Here is a 27864-nt window from a genome sequence, read left to right as displayed (position 1 = left end):
GCCAACTTTCCAGCACTCTGCGCATTATGTGTTCACCGACCAAGTTAAATAATTGCGGGGATAGTATGCAACCCTGTCTAACGCCTCGCCCGGATTTAAAGGGATTGGACTCCATGTCTTCCAGCCGGACACGAGATTTGCCGTCGAGGTATAGGTTTTGCACCAAAAAAGACAGATGTTCAGGAATACCCATTTCCTTTAGGACATCAAACATCTTCTGCCAGTCTATGCAATCAAACGCTTTGGCGTAATCGATGAAGCATAGGGCCATGGGTATGTTGAATTCTCTGGCCTTCTGAATTAACTGCCTGATATTTAAGATCTGCTCTCTTGTGCCTCTTACCTTGACAAAGCCCGCTTGCTCTATTGCTATTTGTCCATTTATATAGTATTCCAGGCGCTTGTTCAGTATGTGTAATAGAACTTTACCAGCATGGGAGATAAGAGAGATAGTTCGGTAGTTCTCACATTTACGGGTAGAGCCTTTCTTATGAAGAGGGACGACAATGGAATCTGCCCAATCTTCAGGCCACTGGCCCGTGCGCCAGACTTTCTGGCAGACAGCGTGTAGTATTTGGATGCCTCCATCTCCAATCAGCTTAATAAGCTGCGCTGTAACCCGATCGCCGCCGCTAGCTCTTTCTTTTAGTTTGAGAACCGCATTTTCGACCTCGCAGAGGAGTATGTCGGGCTCTCTACAATTGTAGTCAAGCCTCTCCCGTACATTATCGTGCTCGGTTGCAGAGTAAAGCTGTTGGCAGTATTCTCTCCATCTCTCAAGTACAAGGTCCCTATCCATAATAATATTTCCCTTTTCGTCCTCTATAGTCCATGTTTTGGATTTGAATTCCTTGGCAAGCATTTTTACCTTCTGAAACATGTCCTTAGTATGAGCGGTATTTGCATGCCTTTCCAGATCACTGCATATGCCGTCTATGTAGTCATTGCGGTCTTTTCTACATTGACGCTGCACACTGGCATGAAGTTGAGCGTAGTGTTCGCGGTCTATATTAGAGTCCAGACCTCGGGCTTTTATACTATTCCTTAGCTCTATGGTTGTCCAGGTTTCGTCGCTCATCCAGTGAGACTTAGGTCGGTTGTGCGCAGTACGTGTGGTTATCGCTTCAGCTGTTTTGATAACGACGCTCTTAAGCTGTTGCCATGTAGCTTCCGCGGAGTCAAATGGATCCAGTTGCACTTGGCTGAGATTCTGCCGCATAAGATCTTGAAACGGGCGTTCCTCGCACTTAGCACGCTTTATGACCTTCTTTGCCTTAGTTTGTTTTATTGTCTTCAACCGGACCCTAAAAGTGGCCTCCAATAGTTGGTGGTCGCTTCCACAGTCCGCACCGGGACGCGTTTTGGCTGAAAGTATGGAAGATTTCCATCTCTTGCTAATAAGCACGAAGTCGATTTGGTTGCGGTGACCGCTAGGTGATTGCCAGGTGTACAGTCGGCGTGGATGCTGCTGGTACCAGGTGTTCATGATCGAGAGGCCATTTTCAGCACAGAAGTCCAGCAACATTTGACCTCGTTCGTTTCGAACCCCTAACCCGAACTTTCCAACAATCTCTCTAAGGTCATCGTCCCTTGACGTGTCACCGACACATAAAAGTAATTTAAGTCAATGTGGCTCATTCCGTCCATTAGCGTTTTTCTCGAACAACGAACAACATTGATAATATCTTCGACAGAGCAGCGATTGCTTTTAGTTTTACCAAAAAGAATAGATAGTATAGAGGGGTCCTGTCATAGTAAATGTTGTAGTCACTGTACTCTATCTTTCTTTACTGCCATCTATCGACACACGACTATAACTCAAAATAAACACGTATTAAATTATCAAAACAATGAATATATCGTCGGGTGACAAGCAAAAGTCACTAAGTACTATCAAAAAATTAAAGTAACAATGCACTTTATTACACTTGTAACACGGTTTATTGTCCACTAATTTCAATGGTGTTAGTTAGTGACTTTTGCTTGTCACCCGACGATATATGGATAAATGATTTTATTATTTTTATATCATTTTGACCCATGTTCATTCACTGATATCTATGTGTTAAAATTGTTAAATATGAAACGGTGTCGTCACGCCATCTAGCCGAGAATAGGCTAAAGGTGTGTGCGCCATCTGTCCGCGAATGACTTTTTCTTGATTTCCGAGGCACGTTCTTTTCTTAGACTTTATTCATCTTATACCAAGTTACATATGTCTTTGGTTTTAGCAATCAAAAGCAAATGGTTTTTTTTCCTACGATTGAAAAACATAGAAATATATGCTCGTGGACGGAATAGTCCCTATGACAGAATTAGCTACATAGACCTTAATAAAATAATACCAACAAAGAAACTGAAATGTACTGGTTGGTTCCAGGTTTGAAGCCGGGCGAGGTGAACATCGTGCTGACGGGCGGCTCATACTTATTCATACTTATTCTATTTGACACCTGAGCGCGGGCTAGTCCAACGCTCAAAAAACCAGTGTAGTTGCGCTCTCCGATAACGCGCCTTTGTAACGCATCTCGATTACACATTTTAGACTGGTTCTGTAGCGTTCGATCGCCGGCACTCAGTAACCGAAGTACGCAGGTGTTTATGCAGGTGGTTGTGGCACGAGCGGTTTTACTTAACAATAGACAATAGGATTAGCTCGGGCTCTGTTTGAAACCTACGAACTATAAATGTACTGGTTGGTTCCAGGTTTGAAGCCGGGCGAGGTGAACATCGTGCTGACGGGCGGCTCGGACTTCACTCCGGAGCCCGTGTACCGCATCGACACCATCACCAGCAGGAACGACAACAGCTCAGGGTACCACTTAATACCACTACACTTTGGAACAATAGAAACGAGTTACTTTGTATCATAGACTAGGAATCCTCTATAGTTCGTTTTTTTAGTATTAGAAAAAACTCCGCAGAAGCAAGCGTGCAGTTTTTATCAGGCTCGTTAATTGTTAATAATTATTGAATTAGGGTACATCGCCAATTACTAGCCACCCCCCAATTACTGGCCACTTAATTTGATTTCTATTTATAGGTGAACAAAGTTCATTTTAGTATATAAGGTACGAAAATCCAATTATTAGCCAGTTTTCAATTACTGGCCACCTATTCCAAAAATGAATTCTATTTACAGATAAATAAAACTCATTTTCAGTATAAGGAAAATGGCCAGTAACTGAAATTTATCCACAACCCACTCGTTCAATAACTGGCCGCCTCTTACAAAAATGAGTTCTATTCACCTATACACAGAATTCATTTTAGTATAGGTGGCCAGTAATTGAAAACTGGCTAATAATTGGCGATGTACCCTATCTAATGTAGCATGGTCAATACATATAATTTACTTCAAATTATTACCGCTAAAAGTGCCAGATTTAGAACCACAAGCGAACTTCTGCGAAGTTCTTTCTAATGCTAAAAGAACGGACTATGGACGGAGTTTAGAGTCATTATTTCATGAAATCGATGCTGCCAAAAATACAGGGATGCGGGGGACGAGGTGAGCGAGGCCCCGTGCCGTGATTGGTTCGTTCAAAGACACGGACGTCACACTAAGACACTTTCGACTCGAAAATGGAGTAAAACTGCCGCATGTTGTGGCAGAGGAGGTAAAGCTACTATGCTCAGTCTGGAGGATGTCTTGTCTATGCTTTGTATTTACATATCCTTGTAAAGATTTCCATTGCCAAGTGTGTTCTTCAAGACGCTTGGAGACGGAAAAACAACTTACAGAGAGAGAAAATGTTTTACTAAAAGAAGCTTTTTCCTTTAGTGAATTGCGTTTCAAAATTTGATAAATGAGAGAGTGAGACGTACTGACATTGGACAAAGAACTTGGACAGGTGGAATACCACCCTAAGCTATAAAACATATATTAAAATATATTAGTAAAGTATGTAATATTATATACCATTTAACCCTTAATAAGGCATAAGGGTGTCAGAAATTGTGCAAAATTGAACTCTATCCTTTTTAAACAAAGTTCAAAATCATGTGGGAAATATATTCCCTCTGCCTTATAAAGGCTTAAACAATTTCCAGCAGTTACGATGAGGCCTACATGGACATGTACGGCGCTATGGACCGGCTGCAGTACGGCGACTGCTTCTCCGCGACCGACGCGCAGTCGCAGTCGCAGCAACAATCGCAGTCGCAGGAGAAGGACCGGCGCGGGACGCTGGACGATAGGATCGATCAGGCGTTGAGGCACACTGGTAAGAACCATTAACTTATACGCGGTGGCTAAAAAATAACTGCATTCACGTTACCAGGGAGGTTTTAGGATTATACTGAGCAACTTTTACTATGGGAGCAACACCGAAATTGCGAAAAAACCCTCCCATAGAAGATAGACCAGCCAAAATGTATGTAAACAGCCACATTTTTTTCTCGCGATTTCGGTGTTGGTCCCGTAGTAAAAGTTGCTCAGTATATTCCAAAAACCTCCCTGGCAATAAGTTTTTGGCAAAAATTTCCTTTTTTGGTACAAGCTTTTATCTCTGACTGTACTTTTCTGACGACAGACAACTAAATACTCATCGAGACAATTCTAAAAACCCCTAACACCATTAGGTTACGTTGATTCATCACAGAGTTCCTATGGTCACCTCCTGTCTCCATCATCAGATCAGTTCGGTGGTACCATAATATTGCATTGTCATCCGATTTATACATGCATGCAAAATTTCAGCTCAATTGGAAACCGGGAAGTGGATCAAATTTAACTTGAAAGATTTGATTACACACAGACAGACAGACAGACAACGGTCAGGTGAAAGTAAATAAAAGCTTGTAAAAAGTACCGTTATTTCGTTAGGATCGCAAAGCTATTCTTCTCTCTTAACGAATTGTCATGTTGTTTTAGTTTTGGGTGAGATAGCGATGGAACCGGAGAATAAGGACGCGGACCCTGACCGGGACAACCGGGAGAAAGGCATACTGATCACGTGAGTACAGGACAGATTACTGCTTAATTGAGTGACTATTTAAAGTCATTCATAGTTGTCGGACCATGCCATACATATTTGTAGGTCATACTAAACAAGTTTTATTATGGGACCAATGCCGTAATCGCGAAAAAAATCGTTGTCTCATAGAAATCTGCGGCATCACATATCACATCAGCCGGAATGTATGGAACAGCTATTTAAATCTTTTTGGGATTTCGGCATTAGCCCCATAATAAAAGTTGTTCAGTGCGAATTATAAATTCACTATGTAGGCAGTACGGCTGGTGAAAAAGGTTCACCCTGTATATGTATGTATTTACTTTATTTTACATAGAAATATAAACACGAGAAACACAGTTACAGAGTCAATTAAATACAACAAAGGCGAACTTATCCCTGAATGGGATCTCTTCTAGTTAACCTATATATATGTATCTATGTATATTTGTAGTTATTAAAAATAAATGTGTCACGTTGCAGGGCGGGCGGCGGGCGCGGCGTGAAGCGTGTGAGCTTCGCGGACGGCTACAAGCCCGGCCAGGACTCCGACACAGAGGAGCCGCCGGTTAAGAAGGTAGGTTATGTTTGTTTTGCTTTTATTTAAAGGGTTGGGTACTGACAAGTGATATAACATAAATCATAGGATAAAATTTAAAGCTTTTGTCACACAGGCGTGTTTTTCCGGGTGGAGCGGGAGTGCGGCGTATTATATGTAAAATCGGTGCGCCTCGCTCGTGCGTCGCCCGCAAAACGCGTCGGGGGGACGGAGCCTTAACTAAAGTTGAATTAATAAAAAAAAACCGTATGCCGGTTTTGTTACATAGGTCTCGTAGAAATTTTAAAATCGCTTCGGTATCACACGACTAGGTTCGGGTGCGATTTAAATTTTTGGGAGCGATACCTATAGTGTGTGTTTGAATATTCCAGCGGCTGCGGTCCCGGCGCTCGGGCTGCGCGTGGCCGTGCCCGGCGACGCACCCGGACCACGTGCCGCTGTGGGACGCGCTGCCCCCCCCGCCCCCCCCGCCCGGCTCGCCGCCGCCGCCGCCGCGCGCCGCGCCGCCGCTGCACCTGCTGCGCCGAACGCCCCCCCACCCGCTGGGGCTGCGCCCGCCGCATCCGCAACACAAGTTCGGTGAGGAACATACTATCATCCCGCCCCGCGCACCATCCCCTAACCCCGGGGCAGACGTGGCTCACTCCGCGATTTCATCGCTTTGCTACAGGCGGCGGTGCGAAACTCCTGACTTCGAATAAACTCGGCTCCGCTCGGCTCGGCATTGCTCCGAGCGATTATTAGGGTTGGCACCACTAGACTTCCTTTTGCGTGCACGACCACAAATAAGATAATCACTTGATTTTTGACAACCCTAAATAGCCGAAAGAGATAGTGCCATATATTAGACATGCATAATTCGACCCTGAACCGCTGTTAAACTTCGGTTTTGTAGGAAGTTTCGGTTTTGTAGGAAGTTTCCTTTCTGTACGATATTACTATTAACTATTCTGTACTACAGGTAGCTAAAAGTACATCCGTTCCACACCAATTTTGGGGAAAGCCATAAGCCGCGCGTAGCGCTGTTGCCACCTAGCGGCCATATCTGTGTTGATCGTAACAGACGCGTTTTGTTAGAGAGTGAATCTTCTGTACCTAATACTATTATTTATTCTGTGCCCAGAGTTAAACCGTTAACTCGGTGTCAAATTGTATTGGTAACCATAGTAACGTGCCGTAAAAAGCCTATTACATCCATCCTACCGTCGGATGACTAACGATCGAAAGCAACGTCGAGCCCGATAACTCTTGCGAAATTTTAAATGAAAATAACTTCAGAGCTCCTTATATTTTCTCTAGATTGTGCAAAATATTGAATAATTGGTGATATTCCACCTGTCCAATTTGGCTATCCAATGTCAATGCGTCTCACTTCCATTAAAATGTAAGACACAGTACACATTGAACAAAAAATATAAATGAGTAAATACATTTAATACATTGTAAACGATATGCTGGTATTTCGTGAAACAAAAAGCAACCAACATCATCTGTAAAATAAAAATACTTCGACCAGCCAACTCCATAGCATGCAATTATTATCAGTCCCATTTGTACAAACCATTATATGTACATCGCATAAATATTATGTATGTTAAAATAAAACGTTAATGTTTTCAGATCCCAACGTGCCGATGCCCGCGTTCATGCCGCCGGAGCCTCCGCCCGGACTCATCTCCTTCCAGTAGTCGCCCATCAACTGTTAATTAATGACTTGACAGTAAAGGCCGAGCCACACCGGCTTGCGTGTGCGTGACGTGCACGCGCGCGTGCGCTAAAATGTTGGAGCCGCACACGCACACGTCACGCAAGCAGTGTACCGTCTCTCATAAGGATCTGTATACTACAACGCTGCACGCGGACGTCACGCACACGCAGCCGGTGTGCACTGGCCTTAAACCGTTGAATAAAAAATGATAAACGGATTATATCGTATTATTTACAAACCTTCGAGCTTACCGTGGGACAGTCAATTTGTGTAATGGCTCCTCTACACGAAAGGCCAGCGCCGGCCACTCCAAGGGACGCAGCCATGCGGTAGAATGAGATACTCGTAGCAATATGACTTGCTCCCTTTAACGCATAAATGCGTCCCTTGGAGTGGCCGGCGTTGCGTTGGCCCATCGTGTATAGGAGCCATAAGAATGTCTCTATATTTACTAAACATTTTCTTTTAAAGATGTCATGTCCTAAAATGACAAATCAGTCAGCAGTCGGACAATCTGGGGTAAGGTCCCCCCCACATCTAGCGTCTTTCGAGCGTCGGCGTCTACAACTCTATGGCCGCTGCTCGACGCAACTGCGCAGCGACGTCATTTTCCATAGCGCTGACCAGACACCGACGCTCGAAAGACGCTAGATGTGGGGGGGTCCTAATGGAACTGGTTATCGGCTGATACAGACGATCTGCAACCGACTGGAATTTATATGAGAACACTAAACTGCAAGCTCGGCGTGCAGTTCCCATACAGTTGCAGTCAGTCTGTACCGACCCTTATGACCAAAAACAATGAAAATTTATTATGTAACAACCATAACAACAACTCAATACATAGTACTAGGTTTCATTGCTTTTAGACATTATTAGGTAGGTATAGGTATAGTATAGTATAGGTATAGTCATGGGCAAACAGATTAATTTAAAATGAAACAAAATATTTAAAAATTAATAAATAAGTATGAGTTTTATTTATCTTAACCTAAAATTATATCACAGTCTTGGAAATAATTAGGAACATAATCAATTTGAAAATCCTATTACATCGAAAGCGGTTTAATCAACTTCTTCAATGGTGGGGCCTTCATTTCTGCTTTGGTATCCAGGCATTCCTCCCATGCCTCCGGGCATTCCACCCATGCCTCCGGGCATGCCTCCTTGGTTGCCGCCCGCGGCGCCGCCGTGCATCTTGGTCATCACCGGCGAGCACACTCTCTGCACCTCCTTCAGCTTATGCTCGTACTCTTCCACCTCGGCCAGAGAGTTGTTGTCCAGCCATCTCAGCGTCTCCTCGCACTCGCTGCGAGCCGTGTTCTTGTCCTGCTCGCTCAGCTTGTCTCCCGCGTCGTCCAAGGCTTGCTTCACACTGAATACATAGGCCTCAAGTTGATTTCTGGCTGTTACCCTCTTCCTCTGCTTCTCGTCTTCATCCTTGTAGCGCTCGGCCTCGGCGAGCATTCTGTCGATGTCCGCCTGCGACAGTCGGCCTCTGTCGTTCTTGATGACGATGTTCTTGCTCCGTCCGGTGCTGTTCTCCTTGGCCGACACGTTCAAGATGCCGTTAGCATCGATGTCGAAGGTGACGTCTATCTTGGGCACCCCCCTGGGCGCGGGCGGGATGCCGGTCAGGTCGAACGTGCCCAGCAAGTTGTTGTCCTTCGTCATGGCGCGCTCGCCCTCGTACACCTGGATGGTGACCGCCGGCTGGTTGTCCGAGTACGTCGTGAAAGTCTGAGACTGCTTGGTCGGGATCTTAGAGTTGCGTTCGATGATTTTGGTCATGACGCCGCCGGCCGTCTCGATGCCCAGTGACAACGGCGACACGTCCACCAGCAACACGTCCTGGATCCTGGAGTCGTTGGATCCGCTGAGGATGGCCGCTTGCACCGCCGCTCCGTACGCCACCGCCTCGTCGGGGTTGATGGAGAGATTCAGCTGCTTGCCGCCGAAGAAGTTCTGCAGAAGGCTCTGGATCTTCGGTATGCGAGTCGAGCCCCCGACGAGCACGACGTCGTGGATCTGGCTCTTGTCCAGTTTAGCGTCGCGCAGCGCCTTCTCGACCGGCTCCAGCGTGCCGCGGAACAGATCGGAGTTGAGCTCTTCGAAGCGCGCGCGGGAGATGCGCGTGTAGTAGTCGATGCCCTCGTACAGCGCGTCGATCTCTATCGACGCCTCGGTGCTGGACGAGAGGGTGCGCTTGGCGCGCTCGGCGGCCGTCCGCAGGCGGCGCAGCGCGCGGGTGTTGCCGCGCAGATCCTTCTTGTACTTGCGCTTGAACTCGTCCGCGAGATGGTTCACTAGCCTATTGTCGAAGTCCTCGCCTCCGAGATGCGTGTCGCCGGCCGTCGCCTTCACCTCGAACAGCGAGCCCTCGTCGATGGTGAGGATGGACACGTCGAAAGTGCCGCCGCCGAGATCGAAGATCAACACGTTGCGCTCGCCCTTCAAGTTCTTGTCCAAGCCGTACGCGAGCGCGGCGGCGGTGGGCTCGTTGATGATCCGCAGCACGTTGAGGCCGGCGATGGCGCCCGCGTCCTTGGTGGCTTGGCGCTGCGCGTCGTTGAAGTAAGCCGGGACCGTGATCACGGCGTCCCGCACTGTCGTGCCCAAGTACGCCTCGGCCGTCTCCTTCATCTTCGTCAACACCATGCTGCTGATCTCCTCCGGCGCGAACCTCTTCGTCTCGCCTTTGAACTCGACCTGGATCTTTGGCTTGCCACAGTCGCTGATCACTTTAAACGGCCAGTGCTTCATGTCCGCCTGTATCTTCGGGTCGTCGAACTTGCGTCCGATCAGTCGCTTGGCGTCGAACACCGTGTTGTTGGGGTTGAGCGCGACTTGGTTCTTCGCGGCGTCGCCGATCAGTCGCTCGGTATCCGTGAACGCGACGTAGGATGGTGTGGTCCGGTTGCCCTGGTCGTTCGCGATGATCTCCACATTCCCGTGCTGGTAAACTCCCACACAGGAGTAAGTCGTTCCAAGATCAATTCCTACTGCTGGCATTTTTTGTAGATTAACTTCACTAACTTCCTTGTTCAATACAATAATGTATCACGTAATAACTCGAGAGGTATTCACCACTCAACTTCTTCGTACTTTCGCTTTTGTGTTTAGTAATATACTGAATACGCGCCGGCGCGCGGCTGCTTATATACCCCTCCGCTAACGGCCAATCACAGCCCAGCATTTTCTAGATAATTCTTGACAGTTGTTCGGCGGCCAATGGGGTCGATGTCGGTTCTCGGGTCGGGTGTTCTCGACTGTTCGGTGTCGAAGAACAAGACAGACGATAATTTACGCGTGTGTCTGAAAGAGAAAGAAAAAGAATAGTGATACCAGGGGGTAAGAAAATGCTGGATTTGTACGATTTATTTTTGTAATTTGCTTGCATTTATCAACAGTATAAATAATAAAACGTTTAAATTTTTAACGCCTAATTTTTTGATAGAGTATAAATTGTGTAGGTTTTTGTGTATATATATTTATAACTTAACTGACATCAAAACGAAATTGTGAAAATATTCAACGTTTTTTGACGTGATAACGTCTTATAAATCGATGAACACCGGTAGCATGCACGTAAAAGTGTCACGTGGTGGACAGATCTCCATGGTAACGTTACTGCCACGTTTTCTTATGACGTTATCAGGCAAAATTATCGTCCGTAAACCGACTTTACAGACAACCATTTTTTTTTTAATTTAGTATTTACTACCTAAACTGTCATTGTTATTATGATTGTACATTTATAAGGTGTCCGCTTCGAAGTACACAGTTTAAAAATAAATATTCATGTAATGAGTATTGAGTAGTGGTTTAAATTATAGTTCGTTTTTTTAGCATTAGAAATAAGGTACACAATCTTGATGTGTCTTTTAAATGAAAAACATATTTTAAAAATAAGTTACGGCAAATATGTAACAATTATGAATCTAAATCTAATACGATCATTTATAGCCTTCTGCTTTCATAAGTAATAGTTTTTCATTATTAAAAAGCGTTTTTCAATTAAAAGACTTGTCAAGATCGCTTACCTTCTTGCAAGTTCTTTCTAATGCTAAAAAAAACGAACTATAAATACGTAAATCATTATCGTAATTTTCCCGACAAGTTCCTCTTTTACTGTGGTATCACCAACTGTTCAACGTTGTTTATTTTATTATCACACCTTTGACCGAGTTGACCGGCAGCGTAAGAAAAGAACAGCGCTATGCGATGAACCACACATCCGAATGAGATAATAAATAAACGCAGCTTCCAGAAATTTCGCGAAAGCGAAAGCATGTGAAAGCTAAAATAAATATTTTTATCTAAAATCAGAAATTTACGGTGCTTGTCATTATTATTGTTTGTATTATGATTAAAAATATGAAAAGTAAAATGATTATAAAACTGAAAAGTAAATGCAATTATAATTTGGGCTAAAAATAGATTGTGAGTTTACATCGCCATCTTGTGGCGAGTAGCGTACTCACTAGAACGATTGTAGCAAGCAAAGGATAGATTTATGTTATTGTCCACATATCTGAAGGTGACAGGCATAGACCCTATCTACCTGGTGATGCTGCGTAGTAGGGGTAGGGCAGGAAGAAACTCGAATTTTCTGGAATTGTGAAATTGGAAAGTTGAAACCTGAAACGCCAAAAAATTTTATTTTTTACTTGATTAAGGAGAATTTTTTGCGCGTATGTACAACATGTGGGGGTGTTCAGAAAAAAATATACCATTTACTTTTTTTTCAACTTTTGGGTTAGGTATTTAGACTCAGAATCACGAGTACTATTGAATTGAATAAGACAAAGAAAAGAAGTGTCCCCAGTATTTCATATTCATACAAATTTTGGGTGTCAGTTTTGTAACGGTCCATACAAAGTCACTTTCAAAGTGTATGTGAGAATGCGTTACAAAACTGTTCATTTGATCCATAATGCGTGTACGTAATCCGAGTTTGCTCCATCCCGGGTGTGCATACATTTTTGCTCTTTTTCGGTTTTTGCTTGTAGGTCGAAAAAGGAACTAACGTCACGTCCTACGAAAAATTTGTTCTAATCATGATGAAAAAAACCGGGTAAGTGCGAGTCGGACTCGCGCACGAAGGGTTCCGTACCATAATGCAAAAAAAAAACAAAAAAAAAGCAAAAAAAAAAACGGTCACCCATCCAAGTACTGACCACTCCCGACGTTGCTTAACTTTGGTCAAAAATCACGTTTGTTGTATGGGAGCCCCATTTAAATCTTTATTTTATTCTGTTTTTAGTATTTGTTGTTATAGCGGCAACAGAAATACATCATCTGTGAAAATTTTAACTGTCTAGCTATCACGGTTCGTGAGATACAGCCTGGTGACAGACGGACGGACGGACGGACAGTGAAGTCTTAGTAATAGGGTCCCGTTTTACCCTTTGGGTACGGAACCCTAAAAAGATATCCGGAGATCCGAAAGGTACCGTAGTCAAAGTTTGTAAAAATAGTCCGCCACTTTGTATTTCTATTTTTTATTTTATTTTGATGTTTGTTTTTCAGGAAAAACCGATATCACTTAATTCAGTTATCTGATGGCAAGAGTTTTACAAACGGCTTGCTTGTTAAATTTTATAATAGGCTTCGTGCAGGAGTAGGTAACTAGAGCGATTTTTATACTTGTATATATTTATGAATGAGAAAGTTTAACGATTAACATTTTATTATGCTTTATGCTTACTGACCGAGCCTTCGCGAAGGTTTCCGTTTCAACTTGTGCAAAAATGCTTTCGTATGTCCGGATGTTGTCCCCTGCAGTGCAGAGGGGCTACCGCGAAAATCTAAATTCGCAAATTGCGGGGATCTTTCTCTTTTACTCCAATGAAGGCTTAGTAACAAAGTAAGATGCTCGCAATTTGCGTACTTCGATTTTCGCGGTAATAGCCCAGGTCGCATTTCGCAACCGATTCTATGTTCTCGTGAAATTTAGTGAGCTGGTTTAGTAGTTAGGTAGATTTTATGATTCACTTTTTCGTCCGAGTGAAAGACGACCATTAAACAATAAACAACCACCATAAAAAAATCTATTAAAAAAAGATAGGTATTTTTAGGGTTCCGTACCGGAAGGGTAAAACGGGACTCTATTACTAAGACTCTGCTGTCCGTCCGTCCGTCCGTCTGTCACCAGGCTGTATCTCACGAACCGTGATAGCTAGACAGTTGAAATTTTCACAGATGATGTATTTCTGTTGCCGCTATAACAACAAATACTAAAAACAGTATAAAATAAAGATTTAAGTGGGGCTCCCATACAACAAACGTGATTTTTGACCGAAGTTAAGCAACGTCGGGTGGGGTCAGTACTTGGATGGGTGACCGTTTTTTTGCATTATGGTACGGAACCCTTCGTGCGCGAGTCCGACTCGCACTTGCCCGGTTTTTTATATTAAGGTGTCACTAGGTACTTGAATAGGTATCGTTAGGTGGTAGGCCAGTAGGTATTGAGCACTGATAAAATGAATATATTCATTTGGCACTTTTTAGGGTTCCGTACCCAAAGGGTAAAACGGGACCCTATTACTAAGGCTTCGCTGTCCGTCCGTCCGTCCGTCCGTCCGTCTGTCACCAGGCTGTATCTCGCGAACCGTGATAGCTAGACAGTTGAAATTTTCACAGATGATGTATTTCTGTTGCCGCTATAACAACAAATACTAAAAACAGAATAAAATAAAGATTAAAATGAGGCTCCCATACAACAAACGTGATTTTTGACCAAAGTTAAGCAACGTCGGGAGGGGTCAGTACTTGGATGGGTGACCGTTTTCTTTTTGCTTTTTTTTGTTTTCTTTTTTGCATTATGGTACGGAACCCTTCGTGCGCGAGTCTATATAGTAACGCATATTAGATTTGCATGGCAGTGGCGTAGCTAGGGGGGGGGGGGGGGGCGCCGGGGGCGGTCCGCCCCGGGTGTCACCCATTTAGGGTTGACACCCGACCGTGAACAATGTGAACATCAGTAGTGCCACCTCCACCTATAAAAATTCGTAAAATGAAAGTGATGGAGTAAATCCTGAGCTATTTAACAAAAATTACAATTACTCTTATTAAATATATATTTTACAATTTTGATTGTATTTTGGGGTGACACCCACAATTTCCGCACCGGGTGTCACCCATGGTAGCTACGCCACTGTTGCATGGAAATATAAAAAGGGTGTGAAATGTATTTAGTTTGTTCAGTAGGTAATTAATGATGTAATGTAAAGTAGTATCTATATGTAGAGCTAATATAAGATGATTTTTATCTCCCGATATTCACTCGATATTAGCTCACATATACCAGGGCTACAGCCAAGCTGACATTCGACAAACGCCAATAAAATAAAATAAATTACATATATAGTAGTATACCCTATAATGGACGTGGAACCAGTATTGGGACAAAAAACCACAATTCCTCTAAAATAAGTATCTAAAAGTAGTTTATAAACACTGGATATATTTTTATCATAAATAAGAGTCCTAGAGCTGTTTATGTTCCAATTTTTATTAAATTCGGTTATTTTTTAAGAAATGTGCGTCAACCCAAAAGTTGTCGTGCCACTGAAAAAAAATATCACTAAGAATTCTTAACAACTTCGCTAAGCGAAGTGAGTTAATTTATTAAATTTTAACTAATTAATACTTGATGAAAACTAGAATGTGTTTTGTTAATTGCATTTACCATGAGATAAGGTATACAACACACTATGTTGTGACTCCACTGATGTGAAAAAATAGTGGTATTTGGCCCAATCCCATTATAGGAGCTGTAAAACTGCATACCTCCTATCATGGGACAATTGACATAATGATGCTTGCCATGCCATAAGGGGTCATCCATTAATTACGTCACACCAATTTCTAGGTTTTTTTACCCCTCCCCCCCCCCTTGTCACACTTGGTCACATTTGGCAAACCCCTCCCCCCCTAGTGTGACGTCACATTTTTTCTACGAAATCGCCAAATCGAATTAAGTAAGTACCTAAGGGGTCATCCATTAATTACATCACACGTTTAGGGGGAGGGAGGGGGTCAAGAAAATGTGACATATTGTGACATGGGGGAGGGGGGAGACACAAACTTTGTGACGTCACTTTAACTTCATCAGTAACCGAAAATTTATTGAAATTATTTTATTCGCTATACATTTAAATAACAAGTTTTTAAAACGATAATCGTTTTTATTCGTTTAATTTTCTTTCCTAAACAGTTTTGGGTTATAAAATTACTAATATTTATATCGTCAAAAATATTTTGATAGTCCTAGAGCTGTTTATGTTCCAATTTTTATTAAATTCGGTTATTTTTTAAGAAATGTGCGTCAACCCAAAAGTTGTCGTGCCACTGAAAAAAAATATCACTAAGAATTCTTAACAACTTCGCTAAGCGAAGTGAGTTAATTTATTAAATTTTAACTAATTAATACTTGATGAAAACTAGAATGTGTTTTGTTAATTGCATTTACCATGAGATAAGGTATACAACACACTATGTTGTGACTCCACTGATGTGAAAAAATAGTGGTATTTGGCCCAATCCCATTATAGGAGCTGTAAAACTGCATACCTCCTATCATGGGACAATTGACATAATGATGCTTGCCATGCCATAAGGGGTCATCCATTAATTACGTCACACCAATTTCTAGGTTTTTTACCCCTCCCCCCCCCCTTGTCACACTTGGTCACATTTGGCAAACCCCTCCCCCCCTAGTGTGACGTCACATTTTTTCTACGAAATCGCCAAATCGAATTAAGTAAGTACCTAAGGGGTCATCCATTAATTACATCACACGTTTAGGGGGAGGGAGGGGGTCAAGAAAATGTGACATATTGTGACATGGGGGAGGGGGGAGACACAAACTTTGTGACGTCACTTTAACTTCATCAGTAACCGAAAATTTATTGAAATTATTTTATTCGCTATACATTTAAATAACAAGTTTTTAAAACGATAATCGTTTTTATTCGTTTAATTTTCTTTCCTAAACAGTTTTGGGTTATAAAATTACTAATATTTATATCGTCAAAAATATTTTGATAAAATAATTATAATACTTAGGTACTTACTTAATTCGATTTGGTGATTTCGTACAAAAAATGTGACGTCACACTAGGGGTGGAGGGGTTTGCCAAATGTGACCAAGTGTGACAAGGAGGGGGGGAGGGGTAAAAAAAACTAGAAATTCGTGTGACGTAATTAATGGATGACCCCTAAGTATTATTCATATTTTATCAAAATATTTTTGACGATATAAATATTAGTAATTTTATAACCCAAAACTGCTTAGGAAAGAAAATTAAACGATTAAAAACTATTTTCGTTTTAAAAACTTGTTATTTAAATGTACAGCGAACTAAATAATTTAAATAAATTTTCTGTTACTGATGAAGTGAAAGTGACGTCACAAAGTTTGTGTCTCCCCCCTCCCCCATGTCACAATATGTCACATTTTCTTGACCCCCTCCCTCCCCCTAAACGTGTGACGTAATTAATGGATGACCCCTAATTTCATATTTAAACAAAACAGAAGTAAAATGTATTTACGAAATATGTCAATCAGGAGGTATTCTCGGACTTCGGATAAATTAATATCGTTTTTCCAAACTTTTATTTAACTTGCCCTGTTAGTTAGTGTGGGTCAAATCTTAGTAGCTGAATTTGAGTCACTTTTCGATTTCCGATTCAGTTGAAATTTTGTGTGAAAGTACGTAATTAAGTATGCAAATCGGATGATAATGCAATATTATGATAATATGTGACGTCCCACGGGCAAAGGTACCTTATGGCGGGTATGGAGTTATGCATACCCCAGTAATCTACAATAAATAAGCTATCGATAACACAAAAGATCAACCTTCTAAGTTGCGTAGTTACAGAGATATGATTTTTTGAAAATAATGTTGTGAAATGAGCAACTTTACGATAGAGAAGTTTTAAGTTTAGCCGCCTAAAAAACTATGTTCCTGAAGTATGTTACATAGTTGACTACAAATAATAATACCTTATATATCTGAGATTTAAAAAATGTTGCGACTTGTTCTGTAATGCAAATAGAAACCTTTGATATCGACTGATTTATGTGTATACTAACCAATCTCTTGAAAATAAAGTTTTATTTCATTTTCACGATTGATTGCAATGAGCTCTCAAGATTTAAATTGTATCTATTAGAAAACGACACTGAGAGACAGTTTAAGCAAAAAACAATACCGATTTAGAGGTGAAAATGTATTTTCTGACTTTTTCATATAAAATCAGAAAATTGAATATTTTTACTTTTAATGTAACACACAATCAATTTTTCTGAGCACATATGAAAGAAATTCTGTCATTCAAATGAAATAAATCCTAAAACCCCAACTAAATACTATATTTAACCCCTTATGCCACTTTAAACTTACATAACAATTACAGTATTTGCTCCATACATTTACGAAAAGGTACCTTATGGAAATAAATCTAATAATACATCACTACAAAACATCAATCACATTGAAGTTTATCTTTTATGAATAGAAAATATTAATTTACATTAAACTGACACAAATTTAATTAGTTCTTCGTCATAATAATCTTAAAAAAGACCAATAATTTGTATGTAATGAAAAGGTACCTTGTGGTTAAGTTACATGATGAGGCATGATGATGATGGAACAGTTAGGATAAACTAATAATATTTTGGGGTAAAGATGGTATAAATCGTCTATTTCTTATCAATAATATATTTTGGTTGCCATTGAAGACAAGCGGCATTGAGGTTCAATGACCTCAGATATTCCATAAGGTAATGCGTCGGGTATTGGCATTTTTCAGCAAACCAATGGCTGATTTATTGCATGCGACCAAACTAAATGAAGATTATACTAGTTAAGAAAGACTTGACGAGAGTAACTTTGGTATAATAGCAGGCTACTTGGATTTGTAATGTCGGTCGATGTACGGTTATAATATTTGTTTAGGCGCCCCAACCAGAACTGAAATTATCAAATTAGTTTTGCAGAATGCTAATACAGTTCTCTACCAAACTTCTTTTCCCGTATTGACTAGTTTTTTTTGGGAATTTTCAATCTTTTTTCCATAAGGTACCTTTTCGACTAAACTCTGAGACGACATTACTAGGCTTATAACTAACTTATAACAAAAATAAAAACAGTTAAACAAACGTTACGCATTAAGGTTTCAGATCACACAATAAAAAAAAATTGAGCATTTTTTCACCTCTTTACAAAACATTTCATATCTCCGAAACTAGAAACCCTCATAAGGTACCTTTTCCCGTGGAACGTCACATATGGACCTGATCTGATGATGGAGACAGGAGGTGGCCATGGGAACTTTATCGCAATAAACCCTAACTAATTGTGTTTGGGTATATATATAGAATTGTCTCGATGGATCTCATACAATAATAATTGGCTGTGGAAAGAAAAATACATTCAGCGATAAAAGCTTATACCAAAAATTGACTTTTTTGCCATAACTCCCCCATTTCAATATTTGATACTGATAGAGCATGTCCATTATAGGGGGCCCATTACTGGATCCACGTCCATTACCGGGGGGCCATTACTGGAGATTTGGTGTCTGGTGCTGTTACTATATATATACCTACCTAAATTATTTTGATTTAAAACTTAAATAATTTAGGTAAGTATTTAAATGGACCCTTAAAAATTATTGAGACTTAGCTATAACCCTGTATGCTGTATACAAAACTAAAGTAGCAGGAGCCACTGAATTGGTTAGTGTAAGCACTGTGTCAGTTTTCGAGTAAGAATCGTGCATCGTGTTACGGGTGTTCTGTTATGGGTGGGGATATTAAATTTATCCTTTTTCAGGACACTTTCTAATATGTATAAGGGACAGAGAACATTTTTCAAGTACCAGTAATATAGCTAAGTGTCCTGCGAAAACATAGATCTATGACACCTGTCTTAAATACACGGTGTAACATGAGGAAACCGAATAGATTTAACCACGCATTTCTGTGGTCATAAGAAGGAAAAAATGTAATATTAGTTTAGGTCAATTCCGCTTTCGCAAAAAAAAACAAAGCAAAAATTTTTTTTGTTTTGTTTTTTTCACTTTTTTGAATGTATTTGTACATAAAAAATAAATATTATCGTTAACTTGTCACTTAAAATTGATTATTGTTTTTTTTTCGTAAAACCTACTTTTTGCAAACTGTTACTTGTCACTTTTTGACATCTATCAATAAGGATATCTAGACTACGTCCCATAGTAGCAAAATCGCCATCAAAAAGGCGTTTTGCACTATGTAACAATAAGAACTTGATTTTTTTAAATTGGTATTAACTCTCAAACTAGACGAATTTCAAAAAAGGACATTTTTGTCTCTAAATATGATCAGGAATACGCTGTTAAAATTATTCGATTTCCTCATGTTCCACCGGTATAACTTTATACATAAAGTAAGTTCCAAACGATATAATGAAATATGTAAATTAAATGTATATCAATGAAATATTCAACTATATCCTTTGAAAGGAATTTACATTCAGACATGAGCATAAAGATGTGAGCATGTAAAATCCTAAAGTATTCCTTCGATCGATTTCATATAAATTTTTGTATTCTGCATGTAGTCCAGCAAGTACTTACTTGTAAGTACTTACTTGTAAGTACTTGCTTGCTTAGATGAACTAACTTTAGTTCATCTTTATGCTCATGCCCAGTCTACTTTGAGTAAATAAAACAAAATATTTAAAGAGGAACTCATACTTATTTATTAAACATAAATTACTTAAAATACATCAGTCTTTGTACAATATTTACAAAATCAATTTGAAAATCCTATTACATCTAAAGAGTTTTAGTCCACTTCTTCAATTGTTGGGCCATCATTTCTGCTTTGGTATCCGGGCATTCCTCCCATGCCTCCTGGCATTCCTCCCATGCCTCCTGGCATTCCTCCCATGCCACCGGGCATGCCTCCCATTCCTCCCATGCCGCCGGGCATACCTCCCATTCCTCCCATGCCTCCAGGCATACCTCCGGGCATGCCTCCTCCTTGGTGACCGCCCGCGCCTCCGCCGTGCATCTTGGTCATCACCGGCGAGCACACTCTCTGCACCTCGTTCAGCTTATGCTCGTACTCTTCCACCTCGGCCAGAGAGTTGTTGTCCAGCCATCTCAGCGTCTCCTCGCACTCGCTGCGAGCCGTGTTCTTGTCCTGCTCGCTCAGCTTGTCTCCCGCGTCGTCCAAGGCTTGCTTCTCGCTGAATACATAGGCCTCAAGTTGGTTTCTCGCCGATACCCTTTTCCTCTGCTTCTCGTCTTCATCCTTGTAGCGCTCGGCCTCGGCGAGCATTCTGTCGATGTCCGCCTGCGACAGTCGGCCTCTGTCGTTCTTGATGACGATGTTCTTGCTCCGTCCGGTGCTGTTCTCCTTGGCCGACACGTTCAAGATGCCGTTAGCGTCGATGTCGAAGGTGACGTCGATCTTGGGCACCCCCCGGGGCGCGGGCGGGATGCCGGTCAGGTCGAACGTGCCCAGCAAGTTGTTGTCCTTCGTCATGGCGCGCTCGCCCTCGTACACCTGGATGGTGACCGCCGGCTGGTTGTCGGAGTACGTCGTGAAGGTCTGAGACTGCTTGGTCGGGATCTTGGAGTTGCGTTCGATGATTTTGGTCATGACGCCGCCGGCCGTCTCGATGCCCAGTGACAACGGCGACACGTCCACCAGCAACACGTCCTGGATCCTGGAGTCGTTGGATCCGCTGAGGATGGCCGCCTGCACCGCCGCTCCGTACGCCACCGCCTCGTCGGGGTTGATGGAGAGATTCAGCTGCTTGCCGCCGAAGAAGTTCTGCAGAAGGCTCTGGATCTTCGGTATGCGAGTCGAGCCCCCGACGAGCACGACGTCGTGGATCTGGCTCTTGTCCAGTTTAGCGTCGCGCAGCGCCTTCTCGACCGGCTCCAGCGTGCCGCGGAACAGATCGGAGTTGAGCTCTTCGAAGCGCGCGCGGGAGATGCGCGTGTAGTAGTCGATGCCCTCGTACAGCGCGTCGATCTCTATCGACGCCTCGGTGCTGGACGAGAGGGTGCGCTTGGCGCGCTCGGCGGCCGTCCGCAGGCGGCGCAGCGCGCGGGTGTTGCCGCGCAGATCCTTCTTGTACTTGCGCTTGAACTCGTCCGCGAGATGGTTCACTAGCCTATTGTCGAAGTCCTCGCCTCCGAGATGCGTGTCGCCGGCCGTCGCCTTCACCTCGAACAGCGAGCCCTCGTCGATGGTGAGGATGGACACGTCGAAAGTGCCGCCGCCGAGATCGAAGATCAACACGTTGCGCTCGCCCTTCAAGTTCTTGTCCAAGCCGTACGCGAGCGCGGCGGCGGTGGGCTCGTTGATGATCCGCAGCACGTTGAGGCCGGCGATGGCGCCCGCGTCCTTGGTGGCTTGGCGCTGCGCGTCGTTGAAGTAAGCCGGGACCGTGATCACGGCGTCCCGCACTGTCGTGCCCAAGTACGCCTCGGCCGTCTCCTTCATCTTCGTCAACACCATGCTGCTGATCTCCTCCGGCGCGAACCTCTTCGTCTCGCCTTTGAACTCGACCTGGATCTTTGGCTTGCCACAGTCGCTGATCACTTTAAACGGCCAGTGCTTCATGTCCGCCTGTATCTTCGGGTCGTCGAACTTGCGTCCGATCAGTCGCTTGGCGTCGAACACCGTGTTGTTGGGGTTGAGCGCGACTTGGTTCTTCGCGGCGTCGCCGATCAGTCGCTCGGTGTCCGTGAACGCGACGTAGGATGGTGTGGTCCGGTTGCCCTGGTCGTTCGCGATGATCTCCACATTCCCGTGCTGGTAAACTCCCACACAGGAGTAAGTCGTTCCAAGATCAATTCCTACTGCTGGCATTTTTTGTAGATTAACTTCACTAACTTCCTTGTTCAATACAATAATGTATCACGTAATAACTCGAGAGGTATTCACCACTCAACTTCTTCGTACTTTCGCTTTTGTGTTCAGATATAAACTGAGTTCCCGCCAGAGCGCGGCTGCTTATATACCCCTCGGAAAGCGACCAATCAGAGCGCAGTATTTTCTAGATTATTCTCGACAACTGTTCGGCGGCCAATCACGTCGAAGCAGAGTTTATACCGTGTTAACGCACGGTCACGAATGTTCCCGACTCTTCCGAATTAGTGAGGGAGATAGAATACAATATTATATGAGATTGACAGAGACGGGCAATGTAGTAGTAATACCAGTTTATGAAAAATAATGGACTTATATGATATTTCGTAATTTTTTTCTGACTTTGAAAAACTTACAACAATACATTTTTTCGTAGGTAGGTACAGGTAGTAGTAGGTACCCACTAATTTTTATTGTGTAATTGATACGATAACTCTGATAATATATTGAGTATATTTACATAAACCTCAACTTATGGGACTTTTCATGGGTTAGTAAACTTAGCAACTGGACAGATGCTGCACAGGATTGGAGGTCTAGAAGGAGGCCTTTGCCCAGTAGTAGGACACCTTATAGGCTCGTTAAAAAAAATGTAAACTTAGAAAAGAATGGTTATAAATGCTTGAAATTAGAAAACCAAAATAAATATATTTTCTTTAATTAAGGGCAAAAAAGCTTCACAAGCTATCACTGATAAATTTGTTCTACATCTTAAATAGGTAATGTAGCTATTAAATACGAAAACAACACTACACAGGCAACGCTTATTTGGCTTGTAATTTTTTTCAACGACATGTGTATTATTGTTTATTGTTTATTGTCATTTATTGCATACATGTACATTGATGCATAGAAATACATGATGTTAAATACAATGTTAGGAGGCGTACATGTTACCCTGTGAGGGTGTTACAATATGATTGTAGCTGTCTTACATTTACTTAAACACTTAATTTTTACTTAATTCTCTAATATCTTAATTTAATTACATTTATAATAGTTTATTCGAATAAAATACATTTATGTCCTTACATCGAAAAAAGTAGGTTAGATTAGTTGATTAATTAAGGTTATCATCATTTAGGAAATCGTCAATACTATAATAACATTTTTCGGTAAGTAAGTTAATGAGTTTTCTTTTAAATATTTTGTCTTTCGTCTCAGTGGATATATTATGAGGAAGCTTGTTGAATATTTTGATTGATCTTACGTGGGGGCTATTTTTATATATTGCTAGATTACATGTCGGAGTAGCTAATAAATTGTTACATCTCGTGGTACCTGCTACTAAGTCTTTACGCATTTGGTATAGGTGTAAGTGTTTTCGTACAAAGTTTGCTGTTTCTAGAATGTATATACAAGGTAGGGTCAGTATAGTATAGTCAGTAAGGAGCATCTGTGCTGGATCCTCACAGAATCACTCCATAGCGCAGCCACGAATAGGCATAGGCATAGTATACCGAAAGGGCACAATGTAGATCTGTATTTCGTTTGATTGCGCAAAGAGCATATACGAAACTTGAGAGTTTTGCTTTGATTTTTTTTATGTGTTCTTTCCAGTCTATATGCGAGTCAATTGTTAAACCTAGGAGTGTGAAATTGGTGACTTGCTCGATTGATTGGTTGTTAATGTTTAGAGAGATGTTTATTAGCGGTTTCTTTTGGAATGGCTTGAACTGGATGGTTTTAGTTTTTTTATAATTTATTTCGAGGTTGTGATCGTTCAACCAATCCGAAACAGTTACTAAAATATCTTTTAGGCGTGTGTTACATTCAGTATCATTTGAGCAATCAAAAAGTAATGAAATGTCGTCCGCGAATAATATGCAACCGTTACTAAGAACTTTTGGTAAGTCATTAATATACGCAATGAAAAGGACACAGGCCAACATGCTACCTTGGGGGATGGAACAGGTGATAAGTCGTGTTTGCGATTTTATCTCCTCTACTTCCCCCGTTTCATGGTTGCAATATTCAATTTGCACGTATTGTTTGCGGTTTTTTAAATAGGATTCAATTTCAAACCATTTGTGAACCGTTCCACGTATACCCATGCCGTATAGTTTCTACAGGAGTATATTATGGGATACTCTATCGTACGCCTTAGTCATATCCAGCAATAAGCCGACGCCATATTTTTTTTTATTTATAAAATTTAATATTTCTTGCATATATTTATATACTGCTAGCGTAGTTGAGTGGTGCTTTCGAAAACCGTGCTGACTGGGGTCAAGGATTTTAAATTTTTCAAAAAAGCTATAGAGGCGATTTGACATAGCCTTTTCAAATATTTTTGATAGGGCCGGCAGGATTGCTATTGGTCTGTATTGGTTGGAACTTTATTAGGACATAAAATGATAATGATATACAGTAAAGTACTGTTTTTATAATAATGATGTTAAGTAAAACGATGTACTTACCATGATTTTAAATTTCTCATGTTATTTTTATTTTTACTGTGGTATCCCTACGCTATGCACCGCCCTCTTCTATTGAGCCAACCAACGAAAGTGAAAGCGTTATCCGTTGCAGCGCGAATCAGAAAGGGAGAGCATGTATCTTCTCGAATGTACGACAAACTGCGCTTTCCAGAACTTTCTTGAGGCGTGCTATAAATAGTTTGCGATTACAGCGCCATCCTGTGGCGAGTAGCGTTCTCAATACTAGTACAAGACTTCATTAATTTTATCAAATTGTCTTTGATTTTATTATACTTACATGAATTTTATTATGTAGAACAAGAGGACTACAATGTGAATGATTTAATAATTAATAATAATTATCCACATCATAAAGATAAATGACGGCAATTTAGAGAATTTAAACTTTAAGCATTCGTTAACGACTCTACGTTATTTGCTTTTTTTTCTTTACATATATACAACGGTATACAACGTGTCTTACGTATCCCAAAAATCGGCACAATAAAACAAAAATCCTTTAATGGTTTTTAGAATGTAAAAAATTAATAATAATGACATAAGGCCCACTTGCACCATTCCACTAGTCCGGGGTTAACCGGTTAAACATGGAGTTACCATGATTACCAGTACAATTTGACACTGAGTTAACGGTTTAACCGCATAACCCCTGGTTAGTGAGATGGTGCAAGTGGGCCTAAGGCGAATTTAAAAAAGTTATGGCTTTCTGACGGAACTTGAATCGAAAAGATGTATATATGTATTAAGATGTATATATGAGTAGGTATAGGTATATGTATTATATCATATAGAATGTATTATATGTCTTAAATATATATAGCTGTTTACATATTTGTTATATTTCACATCCCATACTTTGTATATAAATATAGTAGGAAGGATATAGGTTTACCTATCTTGTTGGATATTAAATATTTTATCTTTAGGTAAGTATGTGATAAAGGAGAGAGATTTCCTGCTATAAAAGTCGAAGGACCCAAGAGTGTTCTAAAAAGAGCTCTTAGGGTATGATAGGAAAAATATATATCACCGGAATATAAATTAGCGTTAGAGATATGAAATCTCATATTATATATGAAAAAATATTTAAAAAATGTCCCACTTATTTAAATCTGTGCATGCGGATTGCGTATTTTATCCGATACCATGCTAAAACTATGGGTTACTTAAAGATAAAATGACATGCATGACTAAAATGATTTTTGAGTTATTTTTTTATTGGTACACTAGCCGTGCTTTGACACAAAGATTACGATTATATCTTTAGCCAATAATCAGTCCTAATTTGTTGCGCTATAAACATAATTACCTATTTCAGATAGTTTCATAATTAAGTTTCATAATAATCGCTAGAAATTCAGATCATTTGCGTACCTATAGTTTTAAAATAGGCGCCATAATGCAAGCTATCATTTTCTTTATTCATCATTTCTCTTAGGCTAGGGTTTTTGTAATATGAATATAAAAACACTTACAAAACAATAAAAAATACATATAAACACATTATAAAAAACCTAACCTAGGGTGCCGCCAGCAGCGGGGCAAGGCCCAACAAGCTATCATTATTATTACCACCACTGGTGATAACCTGTTTGCATAAACACTTCAATAATTCACTTAATTCAGAACGGTTTGAGTCACTGACCAATGCCCAGTCATGTACTTGTAAGCAAGTGACTGAACATTCGTCGACCAGTTTGCTCGACCTAAGCCTGTGTGACGGTTTACCACAACAGCATGTAAATGATAATAGCTCCTTCCACACTACACAACAAAGCACACCTAAACCTAATGTTATTATGTATTCTGATGAAATTGGAAGCAATATGAGCTCATTTTTAAGCTTTTACCTAAAGGGACTTAGTACAATCAGCAATTGTCTGCCTCACAGTAGCTTTGAAAATATCTTAAAACAAATTTTAAATGACAGTAATATTAATTCTAAGACAACACTGCTTATTCTTATGGGGAATAGGGGTAATGTGAACAAAAATAATTTAATTAAATACTTTGAACAGTTAAACTCGCTTGCAGTGCATGAAATTATTTTTTTTCACATTCCCCTATTGTGAGCAAATGTCAGAGGCAGAAAATACCACTAGACATAAGTTAAATATATCTCTATATAATCTTTGTACATATAGTAGTAAGTTTAGTATAATTGACACTAACAATTTTGTTAGTAAATACCATATGCCTATGGTGTTTTTGACTAAAGGCAAGTGTTGCCTTTCAAATTATTATAAAAGACAAATAGCTTTATCGCTATCCTATTTACTTGACATTTCTGCCAAGAATTTGGCAGACAATTCTGCTCCTATTGAGCAGCCCAGTATGAACTTGGAATTGGTTCCAGTCATAACCAATGATTTAATAGATTTAAACTAGCTGTTAAGACAAAAGATTCTGTCTCTGGCAATTTAGTTTTAAATAAATATAATGAAAAATACTGCAAACATGGAAAGTATATCCACCTGGTGCATCAAAATATTCAATGTATTAGAGGAAAAAATTTGCAGATTGAACTTTTTTTGAATGATTTTAATATTGATATTTTATGTCTTACTGGACATTGGTTACATAATAATGAATTAATGCCCCAATTTAATAATCACCAGGCGGGAAGTTCGTTCACCAGACTTAGTTCCATACATGGTGGGTCATTAATTATATTAAATAGTCAGTTAAAATTTAAGGAACGTAAGGACATTGTATCCATGTCTGTTGAACGGACTATAGAACTAAGTGCAGTTGAATTAGAGCAATTTATTGTTGTCTGTGTGTATAGGCCGCCATTAAGTAATTTTGAATTATTTGAAAACATAATGGAATCTGCCCTACATAAAATATCATCTTCTAGTAAGAAATTGCTTATATGCGGCGACTTTAATGTAAATATTATGGAAAATTCAACAATGTCTTGTAGATTATTGAATCTTTTTAAATCTTGTAATCTCAACCACATGTTTATGGAGCCCACTAGAGTGACTGCTACTAGTGCAACCTGTATAGATAATATTTTCACAGATATTTTTCCTATTGCTAAAAAAGTTATCAGCAATTTAGAATCTGACCACTTAGGTCAATTAATGGTATTTGAGGCATTTAGGAAAAATACCATGAGAAAACAAATAACTTTTGTACCAGTAACCTCGGACCGCGTGGAAAGAATGAAGCTAAGTTTAGTTCAGGCGCTACCCTTTTTGTCTTCCGATATGAGTCCTAATAGTATGTATAATTCATTCTTT

The 27864-nt window shown here is 40.8% G+C and overlaps 3 protein-coding genes and 1 long non-coding RNA gene across 6 annotated transcripts in view; 1 reads left to right on the top strand and 3 right to left on the bottom strand.

The window, feature by feature from the left end:
- Window positions 1-7237, top strand: part of LOC134675406 (WD repeat-containing protein 87-like) — a 33265-nt gene extending 26028 nt beyond the window's left edge. For both annotated transcript variants that reach the window (XM_063533621.1, XM_063533620.1), the window contains exons 14-19: window positions 2707-2815; window positions 4054-4226; window positions 4877-4958; window positions 5442-5535; window positions 5889-6096; window positions 7138-7237. In XM_063533621.1, the coding sequence (XP_063389691.1) occupies window positions 2707-2815; window positions 4054-4226; window positions 4877-4958; window positions 5442-5535; window positions 5889-6096; window positions 7138-7205 (734 nt within the window). In that variant the 3' untranslated portion in view covers window positions 7206-7237. The remainder of the gene's footprint in view (window positions 1-2706; window positions 2816-4053; window positions 4227-4876; window positions 4959-5441; window positions 5536-5888; window positions 6097-7137) is intronic.
- Window positions 1-27864, bottom strand: part of LOC134675479 (uncharacterized) — an 87557-nt gene that overhangs the window by 31069 nt on the left and 28624 nt on the right. The gene's annotated exons all lie outside the window — the stretch shown is intronic.
- LOC134675415 (heat shock protein 68-like) lies at window positions 8175-10378 on the bottom strand. Its single transcript, XM_063533652.1, has one exon. The coding sequence runs from the start codon at window positions 10235-10237 to the stop codon at window positions 8291-8293; it is 1947 nt and encodes a 648-aa protein (XP_063389722.1). The 5' UTR covers window positions 10238-10378; the 3' UTR covers window positions 8175-8290.
- Window positions 19963-22256, bottom strand: LOC134675496 (heat shock protein 68-like). Of its 2 annotated transcripts, XM_063533761.1 has the most exons (2): window positions 20222-22256; window positions 19963-20140 (listed from the first exon to the last, which is right to left on the bottom strand). In XM_063533761.1, exons 1-2 carry the CDS (start codon window positions 22113-22115, stop codon window positions 20073-20075), a joined length of 1962 nt encoding a protein of 653 aa, XP_063389831.1. In that variant the 5' UTR covers window positions 22116-22256; the 3' UTR covers window positions 19963-20072. The 2 variants fall into 2 exon arrangements, with proteins under 2 accessions (XP_063389831.1, XP_063389830.1); XM_063533760.1 differs by having other exon boundaries at window positions 19963-22256.

This window comes from Cydia fagiglandana, chromosome 22, assembly GCF_963556715.1.
Source record: "Cydia fagiglandana chromosome 22, ilCydFagi1.1, whole genome shotgun sequence".
NCBI lineage: Eukaryota > Metazoa > Arthropoda > Insecta > Lepidoptera > Tortricidae > Cydia > Cydia fagiglandana.
The sequence above is the reverse complement of the archived record's forward strand: the minus strand, read 5'-3'. Positions and strand labels throughout refer to the sequence as shown.

Excerpts from the sequence above, each read along its gene's own strand:
- LOC134675415 (XM_063533652.1), bottom strand. The coding sequence starts at position 10,237 with ATGCCAGCAGTAGGAATTGATCTTGGAACGACTTACTCCTGTGTGGGA.
- LOC134675496 (XM_063533760.1), bottom strand. The coding sequence starts at position 22,115 with ATGCCAGCAGTAGGAATTGATCTTGGAACGACTTACTCCTGTGTGGGA.